Here is a 17,500-nt window from a genome sequence, read left to right on the forward strand (position 1 = left end):
TCAAACGCACAGACACACCGCACATAGGACAAAAAACACACACACACACACATTCACGCACACGTACACACACACACCAAAGCGGTGGCAGACAGGATGTGACTTACCTCCTCCTCCCCCAAGCAGAGTCTTGTTGGCTGAAAGAAACAGAGACGGAAAAAATCTTTAAAACATCACAACGTCACTTTTGTTGGCTTCGCGGCGGAGCGATCACATTCTCACTTCTTTCATTCTGTGGGAGAAGCATCAATTTGTCTCTTTTGTGGTCAGACAGGGAGACGGGCGGGCGCACAATACCCTCCGAGACCTGCAGGCATCACTACCTGGACATTAAGGCGGGAGACAGCGGTTCTTTCACTGTGACCCCTGTGTTAAAACCCATTACAAACCTCATCGCTGGATTTATTAATGTCTGAATATAACAAACATATCTCCCTTAGTGCTGCTGTGTGTGTGTGTGTGTGTGTGTGCTGCTCTCAGAAACTCAGGCTCTCCATTTAATGAAGTTCTTTTATCTGATCTGGCGACTGCTTGTGTTCTTAAACAGATATCCTGACTATTTTTTTCATCACCAAGCTCTTGTCACATGTGCTGTCCTTCAGATGCCCCCGATCACGACTTGTTAGCGGTGTCGGCGTTCCTCAATAACAGCAGTTCTCAATCCGGCTCCTCGGGGCCCAGAGGCCGGCTTTCCTACCAGCTAGTTAGGTGCGTTCACCTGGCGTCCCCGGTGTGAATCAGTCCCTGATTAGCTGATTGGCTAGAATGAAAATTTGAGAAGCTGAGGAGCAGGACTGAACCACTGAAGCAAGTGACAAAATTTTGAACATCATGATGGCAAAAACTAGGAAAATAAGGCCCAGGTTGAAAATAACTGGAATCCTCCTTTAATTAAAACGTAACATTATTCCCATGTGGCGAGTCACTTCATGATAAATGGTCCATTGTATAAACCAGTGGTTTCCAATGCTGGTCATTGTGACCCAGAGTGCTGCTGCTTTTCCTATCCTACCAGCTGGTTAATTGCAGTTAAGTGCATTCACCTGGTATCCCAGGTGGAAATCAGTCCCTGATTAGACGGCTGGAATGAGTGCTGAGGACCGGGATTAAGACCCACTGCTCAATCAGACCAAGTAGCATCGCTAGCCACAAAGCTAATGGATAAACTCAATGCTTAGGCTACAGCCCAAATGAAAATAAACGACTCTGTGAGAAGGAATAGGCAGGACATATGGTTCAATTTGTCTTTTGGTTATAAAACAAGTCGATCATCTGGGACTTCTTACCTGGACAACGGAGCGGTGAACATTGAATAGATATAGCATAAATAAAATGACAATATATAATGAGCTCTTTTTGCAGCCAGGCAAGTAGAAAATTAATGCTAGTAGCTTGGCTGGCCAGCATGTCCCAAATCATTAAGTTCCCTGCTTGGACCGAATGACTGCACATGTTTAAAGAGTGTAAATTGCTGACAGGGTGATACGGCTGGCCGTGGCTGCTTCTGACATATGCGTTATATAAGTGTTTTTCTCACTCGCATATCCATAAACATATGTGGAGTCAGCAGCGCTAGCCTGAGGACATCTGCAACACTTTAAGCAAATTCAAGCCTGAACCATAAAATCATAAAAATCATGTTTCCCAATTCTTTCTTTTGCTCGTGGATCAAATTTGGGCTGCCGTGACCACGTTAGGAAAATCTAATAAGCATATAATCTCTCTACGAGGGACAGTTACAAAGTTAAGCTAGGAAACGCAGGGGACATCTCCCATTTTAGTTACACTTTGCCAGCAGGCACTGTGCCAGTGAGGCACGCACTCCGATAGTGTATCAGGCAACCGATAGTGTATCAGGCAAGTTAGTTTTTCTGCTAATCTAGCCTGCGAGAGAGAGGGAGAGGGAGAGAGAGAGAGAGAGAGAGAGAGAGAGAGAGAGAGAGAGACTGAATCCCATTGCTGCCTTTCTCTCAAGTATCCTCTATTCTGTATCATTTTCCCCATCTCTTCTGCCTCATTAAAAGGAGAATCCCACTCAAGTTCAGCATTCAATTGTACTGTACTTCTCTGTGAACCGCCGGCTCACCGCCGTCTCCGAAAGTGAAATATGTCCCGCTGCCTAATTTGTGATATGCCACCGACGTACAGCTCCATACAGAATGAAGTGGAAGAGACAGAAAAATAGGAAGAGTTATCTAATGTGACAGCGTGGGAGACTCTCTGGATATACTGTAGAGGTACACAGTTTGGTTCAGAACTGACGGACCCTGTGAGGAACCGAAATAAAGCTCATTTGGATGTAAAAGCTTTGATGGAAAAAAAAAAATCTGTCTCCACAAAGTCAATCTCCCATTCATCTTATACTGATTAGCTGCAGGCTGTACATCGGAGTGACATCAAAGATTAGGGGCTTGTGCCTCTGGTTTCTGGCTTCAGTAAATATTCATCTATGTTGACTAAAGTGGACTGCATAGCCCCAGGCCATATTAAGAGCATCTGAACTCTTGAGTGTTGAATGGTACCCCCCCTTAAAGAACAGAAAATCGGCTCGAAGATGAGCTGATGGCGCCTGGAGAGAGAGCGCCGGACCCAAATCGCAGTCATCAAGGTCCAGCCGAAACCTCATATCCCCAAAATTCATCAGGAATCGAGAAAAAAACCCTAGATTTTCCCCATCGACACTCAGCTCTGTGCCTATAAGTGAATATAATAAAGTGACCTTTTTATTGTGCCAGGAGTTCAGTTTCCTGATTGAAGCCACTGACTGAAACAATTGATTTGGATCATCAACAGTTGATGCATGGCTCGCCCATAACGGAAATAAATAACAAAAAACGCTGACATCCGCGACCTGAATGTGACATCACAGCCAGAGTGTGTCGTAAGTCAGCTTCCCTCGATCTACCTCCTCTACTTCTACTTCAGTTGGTGATTTCCTGCATTTCCCGGAATGCCTCTCGACAACCCCTAGAAAACAGGCGTGAACTTGTTGCTTTCAGCTGTGGGTTATTAGTGTAGCTGGAGAGAGAAATAGTGCTAGCGATAGTGCAAGTTTCTCCAGTCAAGAAAAAGTGTGAATCGCGCCTCTTACTCGAAACATGTCCCATGGCTGCACTGCATTCTGGTCTACTGAGGCCGCTGTTACGAGGAGAAATTGTTATCTCTGCCTGTATGATGACGAGTCTAGAAAGAAGCCCTCGCTCTTTGATTTTGAGGGACAGGCACCAAAACTTGACATTTACCTTTGAGGTTTTAGATAGCTGAAAAATAAACTCTGTTTCAGCTGCACTGAAAATATCTCAGTGTGGCGTCACGTCATCTGCGTATGCACTTATCCACAGGAAAGAGAAAAATACCCCACCGAACGAAAAAATGGGCCCAGAAATGTACATTGCCAATATTGTTTTAATGTGGATTTTTTTTCCTTTAAACCCCAACTGCTCCAGTGTGGCTGCTCTGAGGCCAGCAGTCAAGCACTGTGGTTGCACTGGGCAGCTCCCAGGTGGGAACAAGTGTAACTGCATGAATGCGAAAAAAGAGACGGCAAGCTCTGTTGATTTTCCTGGAGTAAACAAAGGTTAAAATATCTGTCCATTAAAGCAGGACACCCAATGTCTTGCTCCACTGTAACACTGCTCTCCTCTCAGTCTTTTGTCCAATGCAGTGTTGAAGAAATTAATCAAATACTCAAGTAGGTTTGACTGCCTACTCTGCCTGTAGCGTACTGTATACTTAGCTATATCAGGAACTATAGGGACAGTATGGACTTATCTCAGTCCATAATCATATTCACAGCTGGCTGCCCTTTACTCTGTAATTCAAAAGCTACAATCCCACATCCTATTTTCATTTCTATCTTTCAGAAAGAAGGGGTGCCAAGTTCAAACTCAAGCTCAACTTTTACCTTCCTTGTAACAAGTGCAGAATTGATTTTTTTTTTTTTTATCTACCACAGGATCCCTGTTTTAAATTCATTTCCCCGTAATCTTTATTCATGGGATTATATAATTATTGAAATTGTCTTATATAAGATAATATAGGCCTATGATATATTATTAATCTAGCGTGTAATGCTGCTGTCCTCTCTATCGATATATAGAGCTAGGTGCTTGAGACGGAGCCAGGCTGTGAGCCCTGTGGGGAGACAAAGGCATCAAAGCCACCAAAATACTCATGTGTATGCATAATCACGCGCTCGCAGAGACACGGACACACACGCGTGCTCACATACATGACACACACACACACGCAAACACACGAGCGTGCACGCCAACGATCTCACACACAGGGGCACAAAACGCACAGACCTGTTCTCTCGCGCGCACACACACACACACCACACTTGCCAGCCGCCATGCATACACACACACACATACAAATGCAGACAGTCAAGATTCAATGTTAGGGTAACCATGGCAACGCCAAAGCCCAAAGGTTTGTTACTGAAACCTAGTTAATTAGAGAGAGAGCGAGGGAGAGAGAGAGACAGAGAGTAACGTTGATACTCAAGGGAAAGTGTTTCACCATCTGTTAAAACCCATATGTACCCTCTACCCGATTGAGTGTGTACGAGTGGAACCGTGTGTGTGTGTGTGTGTGTGTGTGTGTGTGTGCACGCGTACTGGCCACAGTTGTTGCACGGACAAAAACAAACACACAACTCCGTTCTCCCATGGCGCCCAATACATGGAGACTAACAGTTTTCTTTTTCTTATTGATATTACATGACTAATTGGAATAGCTAATACTGAACAGCTAAATAAAGCATGCTAGCATCTGCCGCCGAGACGCAACAATTATCGGAGGCGGGGGGCGGGGGGGGGATGATAAGTTCTACCACTAAATACAGGGAAGGAGGGTGAGAGAGAGAGGGGAGAGGAAGGGCAAGTTGATGGGGAGGGAGGACAGGAGGAGGGTGGGGCAGAAACAGAGGGAGGGTGGGTGGGTGGAAGAGAGAGAGAGAGAGAGAAAGAAGTCGGGAGGGAGGTGGAGAGAGTGAGGTGTCAGGGGAGGGAAGAAGGGCTTGGGGAGAGAGAGAGAGAGAGAGAGAGAGAGAGAGAGAGAGAGAGGGAGGAGAGGGAGGGGTGACGGAGAGTGAGCGCGAGAGACAGAGACGAAGTGAAAGAGAGGTGAGGGTGGAGAAGGGAGACACCGGACTAAATTTTCTGGGAACATAAAACAACAAGATGGAGTGTACCTCTTCTTCTTTCTGGGGAGGTAAGTAATCACACTCAGGGGGAGAGAGAGAGAGAAAGAGAGAGAGACATGGAGAGGTAGAGAGAGGGACGGAGGACCGGACAGATTGATGCGCGGGTGAAGGACAAGAGCGAAATGCTTAAAACCTGGCTTGACAGAGGAGGAAGAGAAAGAAGAAGTTGCCTGTGATGGAGAGACCGAAGAGAAGAGAGAGAGAGCAAGAGAGAGCGAGAGAGAAAGAGCTTGTGGTGTTTGGTTTATTTTAAAGTCTGGTACTAGGGGTGGAACCACCTGTCTGTGTGTGTGAGTGTGTGTGGGTGTGTGTGTGTGTGCACGTACTTAGAGATTAGCACATACAATAGGCACTGGGAAGTCAGGAATAACGATGATGATGATGATGATGATGATGATGATGATGATGATGATGATGATGATGATGACGATGATGAAGACACTGTGAAAATTGCATCCACCCAGGCTAAATTCTCCTTTAGTGGTAAACACGTCTTCTATCCTTGCCGTCCCCATCTTATTTTTCACCTTCTCTCATCTCCTCTCCCTCTCTCCCTTATTCCCCAGGCCTCAGTGCAACCTGTTTGTTTATTCCTCCCTCACTCTCTCTCTCTCTCTCTCTCTCTCTCTCCATTCCTCTCTCCTCTACCCACTTGTCCTAACCACCATTATATCTCTTTCAGTCATTTAATTTCTAGCCATCATTTAGTTTGTCCACTTGAGCATGCCAATCAATTTGCTCATGTCCTTATGGAAAAAAAAAAAAAGAAAAGGACAAAGCTACTGTTGTAGTGGAGGATGAGCGCAGACGTGGCTCTAAACCTTGATCTGAAATTAAATATGATTAACCAGGCCTGCAAAATCAGCATGGGTAGCCCTCAGGACAAAATTGAAACACATTTTCAGCAGAGGAAGGCTGTAAAGATTAAAAAGATTTCTTGATTGAAACTTGTATTGACCTCAAAGACGTCGCCCCCGAAAAGAAATTGGAAGAAATTGCCAAGATAAACTGATTTGCCTTCAATAATTAACCATTGCAGAATTTTTTAATTTTTTAATGAATGAGTCTAAGGATCAACCGAGGGTCGCCCCACCCTATGCAACAAAACACATAATGAGTGTAGACCAATGTTGGACCGCGTAATTATGGCTAAAATGCTGATTCCCAAAATGATGCTGAAATGCTGATTTTAGTCTAATTTGGGGAGGAAAGTTATTTTATTGCATCTTTTTTTGCACTTTTTTTTTGTTTCCTTTGTCCCTTCAGCAGATACAGCTAGAGACTCTCTAACTTATCGTGCATCTGTTTTCAAGCTTCCTGCAGTCCTAACTCACACATTGATATAATAGACCTGTACTTTACCTCAGGGTTGTTGCTTTGATTTCTGGGAGTCTGGTGAACAGAGACACGCTGCACAATGTTCCCACTGTACTGCGCCGCCGTCTCATCATACAGGACTGTGATGACTGCTGAGGTGACTGAATCAATCTCAATCCAAATTTGAGGTGTAACAAAAACCCCAAAGCAAACTTTGCAGTTTTGCTCTTGTTTGAATCCATCTGGTTTGAAACTAGATTTACAAGTGACATTTGATAAACCTAATGTTACTAAGACATTTCAGCATCAAGACTTGGAGGATGGACTGGCCTCTCTATGGAGTCTGTCTATTCTTACCCAGATCTAGGACTGAGGAAGCCAGTCATGTCTCTTCTGAACTTCATGTACTGGGCTACTTGTCACTACTGGGCAACTTGAGCAAGTAACCTGCTCAGCACATTTCCGCCATGCGAGCTTATGTCACGTGGAAAGGCGGATGTGTAGAGAGATAAATGAGCAGCGCATTGCGCAATGGACAGCTGTGATTGGTCACAGCCGGTGAATGTAGACAAGAGGACTGATCTGATTTAGCGAATGGGAGCAACTACTTTCCTTCAGTGGCCATTCTGAATAAAATAAAATGAAATCGAATTCCATGTTGTTAATAATGATGAGTTTTGTTTATTGTAAGTTTTTTGTTTTAGGGTTATCAAAAGCATCAACTTCAATGACAGCAAGTATCAAAATATCCAATGTTGTGCTAGCCGTTGGTAGCTAGTTAGTCATTTATATTAAATAGTATGAGATTATAAGCGCCAAATTTACTTGAGTTTTATTAAGTAATTATATCAGATTTGATTGTGTATTGCATATCAAAATATTACGATCAATTGCTTTCTAAAATCTAGTGACAGCCTATTCTTTTGGCTTTCTGTAATCTGAATTTTGGTGGGAATACTAAGAGACCAACGCTGAACACTGCACCATCACAGCTCTTATGTGTTGTGTGTTAACAGGTGGAGCTGTTGTTTTTCCTGCACACCCCTCTGCCCAAGCACCTAGAAAGCACTAAAGTGCACTTGCTTTTTCCAGACCTTGCTTGTGCCATTCAGCTATTTTCATTTCAGTTGGTTCCAATTTCACCATGGTTATAGGAATTGCTGCATGTTTTTCACAAGGTATTTTTAGAGCTTGCACTGCTGTGACATACTATTAGTTCAGAGAATCCAGTGGATGGGAATATTACTGTGATACCATAGGAGATAAAAAAGTATATACCATAAATTATGGTAACTACAGACTCATTGTTGAGTACCACAGACACACTAATAGTCCCTTGGAATGTTATAGAAATATTACTGTCATTTTTACCGTACTGTTACCGTTCATGTACATTGTGGTTGGAAATGAAAACAAACATGGAGGTGAAGAAGCATAATATCTGTTCGGTTTTCATGTGTACCCAAGACCCAGCTAGTAGAGGCGATAGTTACATACATAGTTACATTCAAGAGAAGATGGGTCACAAACGGCATAATTTGAGTAGTCAACAGCAACAGACAGTGATGCTGCTGTCAGCCATATTGGCAGCTACAGTACATCACAACTCAGCCAATCCGTGTGCCATCTAGAATACCGATTTCCCCGACTTCTGACTTGAGGGGAAAGTTAAATATCTGATAATCCTGACAGCACTTGAATGCACAATGAGATCAGGCAGCACCCGTTTGAATGGACTCCTACAGATTAAACCGCAGAAAGATACATTTGAGGCCGCTGCGTGTGCAGCACCAATAAAGGCTAAGCCGTAGTAACTCTTTTGTGAGGAAACAGCCTAAAAGGTAATTAACAGTCAGGCTTGGTCTGCCTCTTGACTCCCAGTCAATGGCTGACAGCCGACCTCGACTCTCAACCTTCTTGGAGTCAAGGAATTGACTCTCCCACTTGTCGTGCAATTGTCTCGCAACAGAAAGAGTACGATGTCAATGGCAACATTTGTGTTATGTTATACATTTCATTAAAGCTCAAAAGAAGTGATGACAGACAGGTGAAGGAAACTGGGCTTTTCAACATTACTGGCAATGGTGAGAAGCCCTTCCTGTCCCCTCTCTTCCGGGTTGACACTCCACTCCTTTTCTATCTAAAGGGCCCCAAACAGGCTGCGGGCGACCCCGTGAGCACCACCGGCTACCAAAGCTCATTCATGCTGCGTAAAAGCGCCACTACAGTCTATGGCGCTTTGTGTGTGTGTGTGTGTGTGTGTGTGTGTGTGTGTGTTTTTTTGTGTGTGCGCGCACCTGTCAGTCTAAAGCTTGGTGAGTTGTCGGTAATTGCTGGACCGTGGCGACCTGCTGAACCCTTGTAACGGAGCTCACAGAGCCCCTGTAAGGAATATCACCCCCTCGCGCACAAAAGAAAAGAAAAAAAAAAAGAAAAAGGAAAACACAACACTGCGCGCAGCGTCGGGCGCGAGGCGAGGAAGAGGAGGAGGAGGAGGATGGAGCTGGCGCTGGAGGCGACACCTGTCAACCCGCTGCTAAACACAGTTGGTTTATTTAAAAAAGACTGAGGCGCCCTGAAGACCGGAGGGATAAACCGAGGTGGAGATAGAGATTAGTCGCACCTATCGTTCTGTTCTATTCTATTTTGCGCTCGGGCGGAGACGATAAACCCGCTGAAAAAAAAATGACTAACGTTATGACAAACCGTTTTGGACCGGAGTTGAAGTAGCGAAGTTGACGTAGGGTTAGATGACGGTTGAGGAGAGCTGACTGACAGAAAGAACCGGGAGCAAAAAAAAAAAAAAAAAAAGAAAAGAAAAAAAAACAGACGTGGGAGAGAAGACCGTATGCAAGACTTTGTTCGAGGTTAGTCTCTCTCTCTCTCTCTCCCACTCTCTCTCTCTCTCTCTCGCTCACGCACACACACACACTTGCTCTAAACACATTAACCTACAGTGCAGCCCAGAGTGAAACAACAGGGTGGGAGATAACTAGTGTATACCGGAGCCTCGGCGCAGGCAGGCGGACGGCAGCGCATCCTCCCCATCCCTCCCCGGTGCATTCGCCCGGCTGTATTGAAGGGGACTTATCCGACCCGCAAAAAAAAAAATGCATTAACTTGAGAGGATGGGACCGATTTGACAAGGATGGCTTGAGGGAGGCGAGCAGAAAAGAGGCAGAAAATGGATAACAAAGGTAGGATCTGTTTCGGGTCGCTTTCATCCCCGGTTGATGACTATGCATTCATAAAAAAGGGATAAATGGTTAATTTCAGGTTAGACAGTGTCGGAATACCAACCACAGCTTTTGATACACATGGGATTGTAAATGTTAGCAGCGAGCCTGTGGCTTTTACTCTCCGTTCTGTATTGCTTGGCGTTTGAATGATAACAGGCTTGACTCATGTTGGGGGGAAAAAAATCTGTATGCGTGTTTGTGCGTGTGTTTATGTGTGTGTTTGTGCAGCTACCTGCTGGATAGCTTTTCCACAGTAAAATGCAGAAAATAAGTCAGAGATTTAAACAGCAGGGCTTCAGAGAGTTACAGCCTGAGAGAGATTAAAGTGAGAGATTATACTTTATAAAGAGATAGAATTCCCACTTGCATGTTTTCTCTCATCTCCCATCGCTCTTCCCTCCCTCCCTCCCCGTTTCCCTCATGTGAGCAATAGTGTGTGTGTTCATCTGTGTGTAATTGGTTTGGGCTTGTGTGTGTGTGTGTGGTTTGGGCTTGTGTGTGTGTGTGTGTGTGTGTGTGTGTGTGTGTGTGTGTGTGTGTGTGTTTGTAGTTGTCATAAGGGCCACGATGTTATCCCAATGGGAATGCCCCTCTCTTATGACACTGCGTACAGCCCCCCCCAAACACACACACACACACACACACACACACACACACACACACGCGCGCACTCACACGCACACACAAGGGCCTATGCGCTTTGAAGCTACATGTTGTACAGTAGGACATCAACTAGACTGCAAATACACAAACAAAATGTTGCATCATCCAACTCATTTCAGCAGAACCATTGCCTAACATCTCTCTGGATGTAAACACACACACACACACACGCATGCGCGCGCACACAGACACACACAAGCACAGGATTAGCACGCATACTGGGCCATATTGAGATAGCAGATTAGAATGAGATTCTCAGGGCCAAAGCGGTACAGAACATGGGATTAAAGAAGAAAGACAGAAATGGATGGTTGGAGGGATGGATGGAGTGATGGACAGAGAACAAGGGAAGAGAGTGAGAGCAAGGGAAAGGCACCAAGCAAAAAAGGGGGAGAGAGAGAGAGAGAGCAAACAGCACAGAACATGAGATTAAAGTGTAATGTGGTAGAGAGGGACAGAGAGAGAGAGAGAGAGAGAGAGAGAAAGAGAGAGAGAATCCAGGGCAAGTCATGCAGTTAGAGGGAACTGCACATTGGCAGAATGTGGCGAGAATAAAGAATAGGAGAAGGCAGCAGACACTCTTTCTCTATCGCCTCCCTTTTGATCTCCTCTCATTCACCCATCCGACAGCAGGGGAAGAACACTGCTTATATAACTCTCCATTTGAAACACAATAACCCAAGAAGGTTAGAAAAATAAGGCACAATAGGCACCTAACACATACTCCACCCCCCTAAAAACAAAGTAGAATTGAAGAAGGCTGGAAATGGAGGCGTGCTCGGTACCGTCTCTGCTCCTGAATGGCTGTTCGTGCCGTTTCCTGAAAACTGTTACAGGTGTCATTCATCCTAACAAGGCGCTCTGCTTCTGCCTGAGAGGCGTCCTTGCCTGTTAAAAATGCTCAACACATCACAGCGGCTCAGCTAAGAAAGCAAGGGTCTCGTGTTACTTTTCAACATTTCAACAAGGACATGTGTACAAACATGTGTCCGTGGCGACGTGTTAACACGACGTGTGTTGACATGACGCGTGTTCGCTGTTAACACACAAGGACACCCAGACATGTAACCCATAACCGAAACCGCCTTGGACTGATACTGTGGTGGGATATGAGGCCAATACCAGGCTAATAAAGGGTATCAGCACTGGAAAATTCCAACAATATTAAAATCTGATACCAAGATCCATGTGTAACGTGTCAGAAATCAAAGCAAAGCAACTTGATTTTCTGCCTATTTCACATCAAGTAGAGTGTTAGATCTTCCTTAATAATGGAAAAATGGGTTCTACTGTAATCATTTTTGTGCAAACCAATGGGTAAATTTTATACTGTTCTGTAAATGGATTGGATCGATACTCCATATAGGCTGCCTGATACTGAGGCTCAGTACTCTGAATCTGGACCATTAGTGAAAAAGTGGAATGGATATAGCAGAGGTTTACTGATGAAAACCTCACTAGACCAGCACCAAAAAAGACCATGCGTGTCTGGTGTTGTTTTGACGTCGTCTAGGTGGGTGCTAGCATCTAGAGCTCGAGTTAGACCTCACCCCCTTCTCGCTGTATTGTGTGTGGGACTGGATTCATTCCGCACTGTACAACCCCACCAGATATGACCTCAGTCAGGAGTTAAACTACCCCCGGTTTTCAGCAGCAGCAAGGGCTTTTTTCCCTGGTGGCGGTTTGTTCAGTTCACAAGCGAGCGGTTACACGTACTGGAGAGCAGTGGCCAAGGCACAGGGTCAACGCCCTGTGGCAGCACTGCAGGTGTCAAGAGGAAGAGATGACTGGCTCTGTTTCATACATCTAGATGCTATATTGGGCATCCAGAGACTGTTTTCTCTTCCCATCTAATGTGCCCACACCATTTCTGATCCAGTTCATTCATTGATTTTTCTCAAAAATATATTCTAGATACAAGTTCTTGGAAGAAATTACATCTTTTAAGGAATAATCAGTATACTGTATACTACACCCATTAATAGCAGGTCTAAGTAATTGTTTACATGTTGTTGTTTTTTATCTCTTTCAAGTGTTGTTATCCTCTGCTTTGTTTTCAAGCTTAAAATTGTCACATGCAGCATTAATGTTCCAACACAAAATGCAGAAAGCAGGATTGGAGTGTTACAAAGCTCATCAGAGCTTGTTGATTCTGGCATGCTGTTATCGATTCCAATTTCATTTCTTCTTTATCGATTCAGAATTGGAATTGGTACCCATACAAATCAATAACCAGTTGTAACAAATGGATGGTGCCCATGGTGGCTGCCTCTGTGGCATTTTTAAGGATGCCTTGTTAAAAGAAAACCTGCGCTGGGCCAGGTAGCCAAATGGTTAAGTCCCCCAGTCAGCAATGCACCAAGTTAGATGGATTTGACGGGACTGGATTGGATTGTGCTTTATTGATCACCAAGAAAGGAAATTGTCTTGTCATCTTCATGGCCATGGCATACATCAAGAAAGAAAATGGAAAAGGAAAAGGCATGGCATACAGAGCTCAATAATGAAACAAAATATATGTGCTTCCTATGCTGCTGGACAGCTTGGTCTGTCTCAGGGAAGACTAGGAGAGGAGAGTTTAGCCCGGCCCCGGATCAGTGATTTCACCACCATGTACTGTACAGCCTCACAGAGTCAGACTGAGACAGTACCCAGGATGATTTCCTGGGGATTAGGGTACATTTTCTGGTTCTCAACAAACACTAGTACAATGCAAAGCTCATTTAGATGTAAACAATCGCACTAACACTGAATAAGTCTGCAGTCTCCCCTTCACAACAGAAACTTCATGTTGATAGATAATAACTGCACTGTCCCAGGCCATAAGAAAACTATATGCCTAATTCAATTGCATTCCCCTGTAATAACAGCAATGCACCGTGAAAAAATAAATAATATAGGCTACAACCGATAGAAAATCTAAATGTGAAAAGGGTCGTCCTGACCATATCATGTGCATTAAACGTCATGGGTTTGAATTTGGCTCATGAACTAGGCCTATGTCACACCCCTGTTTCCTCCCTCTTACCTGTTTCTCTATACTGTACTGTGTGTAGATACTATATATCCAATAGAATAAAAAAAGTCAGAATCGCCATGAAAATCATTGAGATTATAAAGAGGCAACGATCCCATTTCTCAAGAGACAGTGGGCAGGCTCCCTATAGGTAACATACAGATCCCAGGACACTCTGTCTTCTCATGAAAAAAACATGCACAATCAGTGGGAGGGAAAGATCAGGGAAAAATCTAATTCTATTAAACAAACAATACATTCTATGTAGTTATCATTTTATTATCCACACACACACATCTCACATTTTCTAAATAGATAGGACAAATCAATGTGTAGACTTTCTTTTAACAGTAAAATCCCACAGAGATTTACTTCTCCTTTTCAAGTGAGCTCTGTGTTTAAAAAAACAACAAACTAACCATAGAGCTGAAGATAAGAAACCCAACAGACAGACATCCAGACAACATTTCAAAATGGATTCTATGTAGGCCTAGTTATTGTCTTACTTTATGCCTTACATAATCTATTGTAGGAGGCAGTATGGCATCCAAACAAACAGTGTGCTTTTATATAATTGGGGTTACGGCGTGTTTTGGCTGAGACTGTCCCGAAAAGATATAATAAATTTGCTCCCCAGAAATACTGAAATAAATATATCCCACAGCAGATGCCGGATAAGAACATTAGAGAGATGCATTACACAAGGGAAGGTTTTAACAATTTAGGAGGCTTTCTGACATGCACGCACGAGCGTGCACACACACACAAGAGCAAACACAATGGCCTTGCATCAGGCAGTGTTATATTGCATTATGGCTGTGTTTGTGTGTATGTGTGTGTGTGTGTGTGTGTGTGTCAGTCCATTTTTTGGAGCGGTACAATAGTCTGGGAGATGCAGGCAGGTCAGAGAGAGTAGGAGTCACACAGAGAGAAGTTCAGGGATGAGCTTTCATTTGAGCAGCAGGGATGACTTCAGAGCGCCTGCACCGCTCCCTCACCTAGCTTTAAACCCGCTACAGTGGCCTCCGGAAATAGTGGCGCCTTTGATTAAAAATGAGCCGAAAAGGTTTAAAAACAAGTAATTAGCTGTATTTTATGCCAGGAAAATTGAGAAGATTATATTCATTTATTCAAAAACAATTGTCCCCCCAACATAATTAGGATTCAAATGCAAGAGACTGTAGTACAGGCTTGTCAGAGCTTCTTAAAGGAATACATCAGAAAACTCCTGATTCAGATGGGCTGTACCTGAAGGAGTTATATTGAATTTAAGTGGTATTTTACCAAAAACATACTGAGGACACTGACAAGCTGTGCAACAAATGGTGCCAATGGTTGTGGCAGCCATCTCTTTTGTAATGAAGGTTTTCAGGCATGGGAAATAAACACATTTTCTGTATAATTAGTTTTTATATAAAGAGTACTTTTTTTCAATTTTCTGAGCAAAGAATGTAGCTCATTATTGTTTTGTTTTTCTTTTACATGTTTTTGCTTATCTGTAGCTGTGACATTGGGCCGTACTCCAACAAAAGGCTCAGAAACATTCAGAGCCCTGTAGTTTTAGCTTCTCATATTAGTCCAAAACGCAAAGCATTTATAACTCACCAAAGGGATGGCACTGGTGTCCCACAAGCTCCAAATGGACTACATTTTCCAATTTAATTTTTGTGACACCACTGTTCACGTCTCTTGCAGCAGTCTGAGTGCAGCGCCTGCAGCAAAAATTAGTGTTGCAATGACATGTGGTGCTTCATTTGGAACTTATAAAATCAGGACTTAAATTTCAGAATTCGGGACTTGCACAAACTGGTGTCTTTGCTGGTTGGATTCTCAGCTATGCACCAATGCCACAGCTTGGATGAGCTCGCAATGTTTTGTTGACTTGCGGCTTAATGACAAAAAGCAGGGCTCTGACTGGAAATGTTTCTGTGCCTAATGAGAAGCAAACCTGTTTTCCTCGGTACAGTCCCATGTTTCCACCCCTTTACAGGTGTGTCGGTGTATACTGCAAAGCTCCCTCTTTGTCCAGTACCTCAGCAAACCGGCCTGCTCTGCTTGGTGAATGCACAAACTAGATTCAACCACCATGGCAAGAAAGCTACCACATCTTAAAAAGTGGAGAAAAAAAACCCAACAAGCTACAATCTGCGAACAGAAATTTCAAAATTTGACATGTGGAGAGATGGACCTGCAGAGGTGGACTCAAAAGCCAAATTACCCGGCCCGACCACCACCACAAAAAATGAATGGGCAACACTGACACACACAGTGCTACATGATCAAAGAAGGGAAGAAAAATCCACCCAAGCCAATTACCAAGCCCTGCTCTGCAAGTGCTACACTCTCCACAAAGCATGACAAGATGGCGCTTGATTGCAAGGGCAACCGCCAGGAATATGTGTTTGACCTGATGTATTGAATTCCAATAGATCTCTCAGGTGTGCAGGGATTGTGCTTGACTCTCTGCTTGAATAAGCTTCGATAATTACCCTATAGCCTTGTCTGGAGCGTGCTCATTTTCTCTTCATAATGAGGAACAAAGGTAAACACAGCGCAAGCACGACGACTCCTGACTGACAGATTGACAGCAGTTGCATGGATTTCGGTTCCCTCGCTTCTCGCAGCTACAACACATTTCACATTGATTTATTTGGAGTTTTTCCTTTTAAAAAGTTTCGTTTTCGTGGAATTTTTTTCTTCCCCAGATGGCAGTAAAATGGAGAGTGACATGAAATTATGAAGAAAGAGAGAGAGATGAAGAAGTGCGGGTGGGTGACAGGTGACAAAGCCTGTCAGCTGGATTCGAACCGGCGGTGCCATGCCTTAGCCCGCTGCGCCACCAGGACGCCACGCGTACTTCACGTCTCTCATTGCATTTAAAAAGACTTGACGCCTTTCTGTCACCAGAAAGATGAATATTCATCAACTCACACACACACTCACACATAGGACTGCAGGGAATCTGCCCCAAAGGAGCAAGTAGCTGGTTCAACGTAGCGTGACTTATTGTGACCTATCTGAGAGTGTCTTCTGGTGGACTGCTCTGTGTGTGTGTGTGTGTGCGCGTGCGTGTGTGTGTGTGTGTGTCGAGGTGTTCGGCCCGTAAATTGCCTGTCTGTAGATACTTCCTGTGCATACCTCATTCTGAGCGAGAGAGAGAGAGAGAGGAAGAGAGAGTGCAAATGATTTGAGCGGGAAAAACACTCAATCATATTTAATGGGATGCATTTATCCACACACTGTCATGAGACGATGCGTATGCGTGCCGGGCTGTGTGTGCGTGTGTGTGTGTGTGTGTGTGTGCGCTGAGACACGGGGGTATATCATAGCATCTCCTGGCATATAATATTGCAGGCAGATGTGTGTGTAGATATATGTGTGATTGGATGCGTGTCTGTATACATAAAAGGGAGAGTATTGTAGAGTGCACAAGAGAGAACAGGGTTAGACCGATACATCGGGCCGATATTAGCCTTTTTATTAAAAATCTGATATCGGCCACTGCTGATATGAGAGCGATTCCTCCCGTACCGCGGCTAGTGAATACGTTTTCATTATTATTATTTTTATCTCAGATGTCTGACCGGAGAAATCATCCCAGTGTGGTGTGGGAGGATTTTTTTTTACTCAACAGCTTCAGGGGCATCAGTCTGTAAAACCTGCAATGAAACCTGCCTCACCCTGCCTTAAGGAGCTGCCAACCCACCTAAAAGCTTTTCATTTGTATGGGGTTTTTCGGTGAAGTGCTTTTAGTGTCCCATGGTCTAATTGCCGTTTCAGGGGGCTTTTTGTCACCGGCCAAGAATGACATTCTGGGGTGGAAACACTGAATCCATGTAAATTTTCAGGGGGTGTTTTTTTTGGCATGGAAATGGTCACATATTGGTCTGACTCTAATAGAGAATGACAAGAAAGATTGGAGGGAGTGGTGGGGGTGGTATGGAAAATGTGCGACTAGTTGGGACTCAAAGTCATGATGTTGTGAATACATCAGCACCCGCGGCCGCAGCCCTCAGAGAGCTCCCAGAGAGATAATACAGTTTATTTACCGCTTAT

The 17,500-nt window shown here is 44.1% G+C and overlaps 1 protein-coding gene across 1 annotated transcript in view; it reads right to left on the reverse strand.

Moving 5' to 3' along the window:
- Nucleotides 1-17,500, reverse strand: part of LOC139653917 (ADP-ribose glycohydrolase MACROD1-like) — a gene marked incomplete at its 3' end in the record, with an annotated part of 64,556 nt that overhangs the window by 8,712 nt on the left and 38,344 nt on the right. The window contains exon 4 of the mRNA XM_071530929.1: nucleotides 108-137. Within this exon, the coding sequence (XP_071387030.1) occupies nucleotides 108-137 (30 nt within the window). The remainder of the gene's footprint in view (nucleotides 1-107; nucleotides 138-17,500) is intronic.

Source organism: Centroberyx affinis, unplaced genomic scaffold (genome assembly GCF_046629955.1).
Source record: "Centroberyx affinis isolate AG114_WGS23_722 - 3 ecotype Tasmania unplaced genomic scaffold, CSIRO-AGI_Caff_v1 ptg001999l_1, whole genome shotgun sequence".
NCBI lineage: Eukaryota > Metazoa > Chordata > Actinopteri > Beryciformes > Berycidae > Centroberyx > Centroberyx affinis.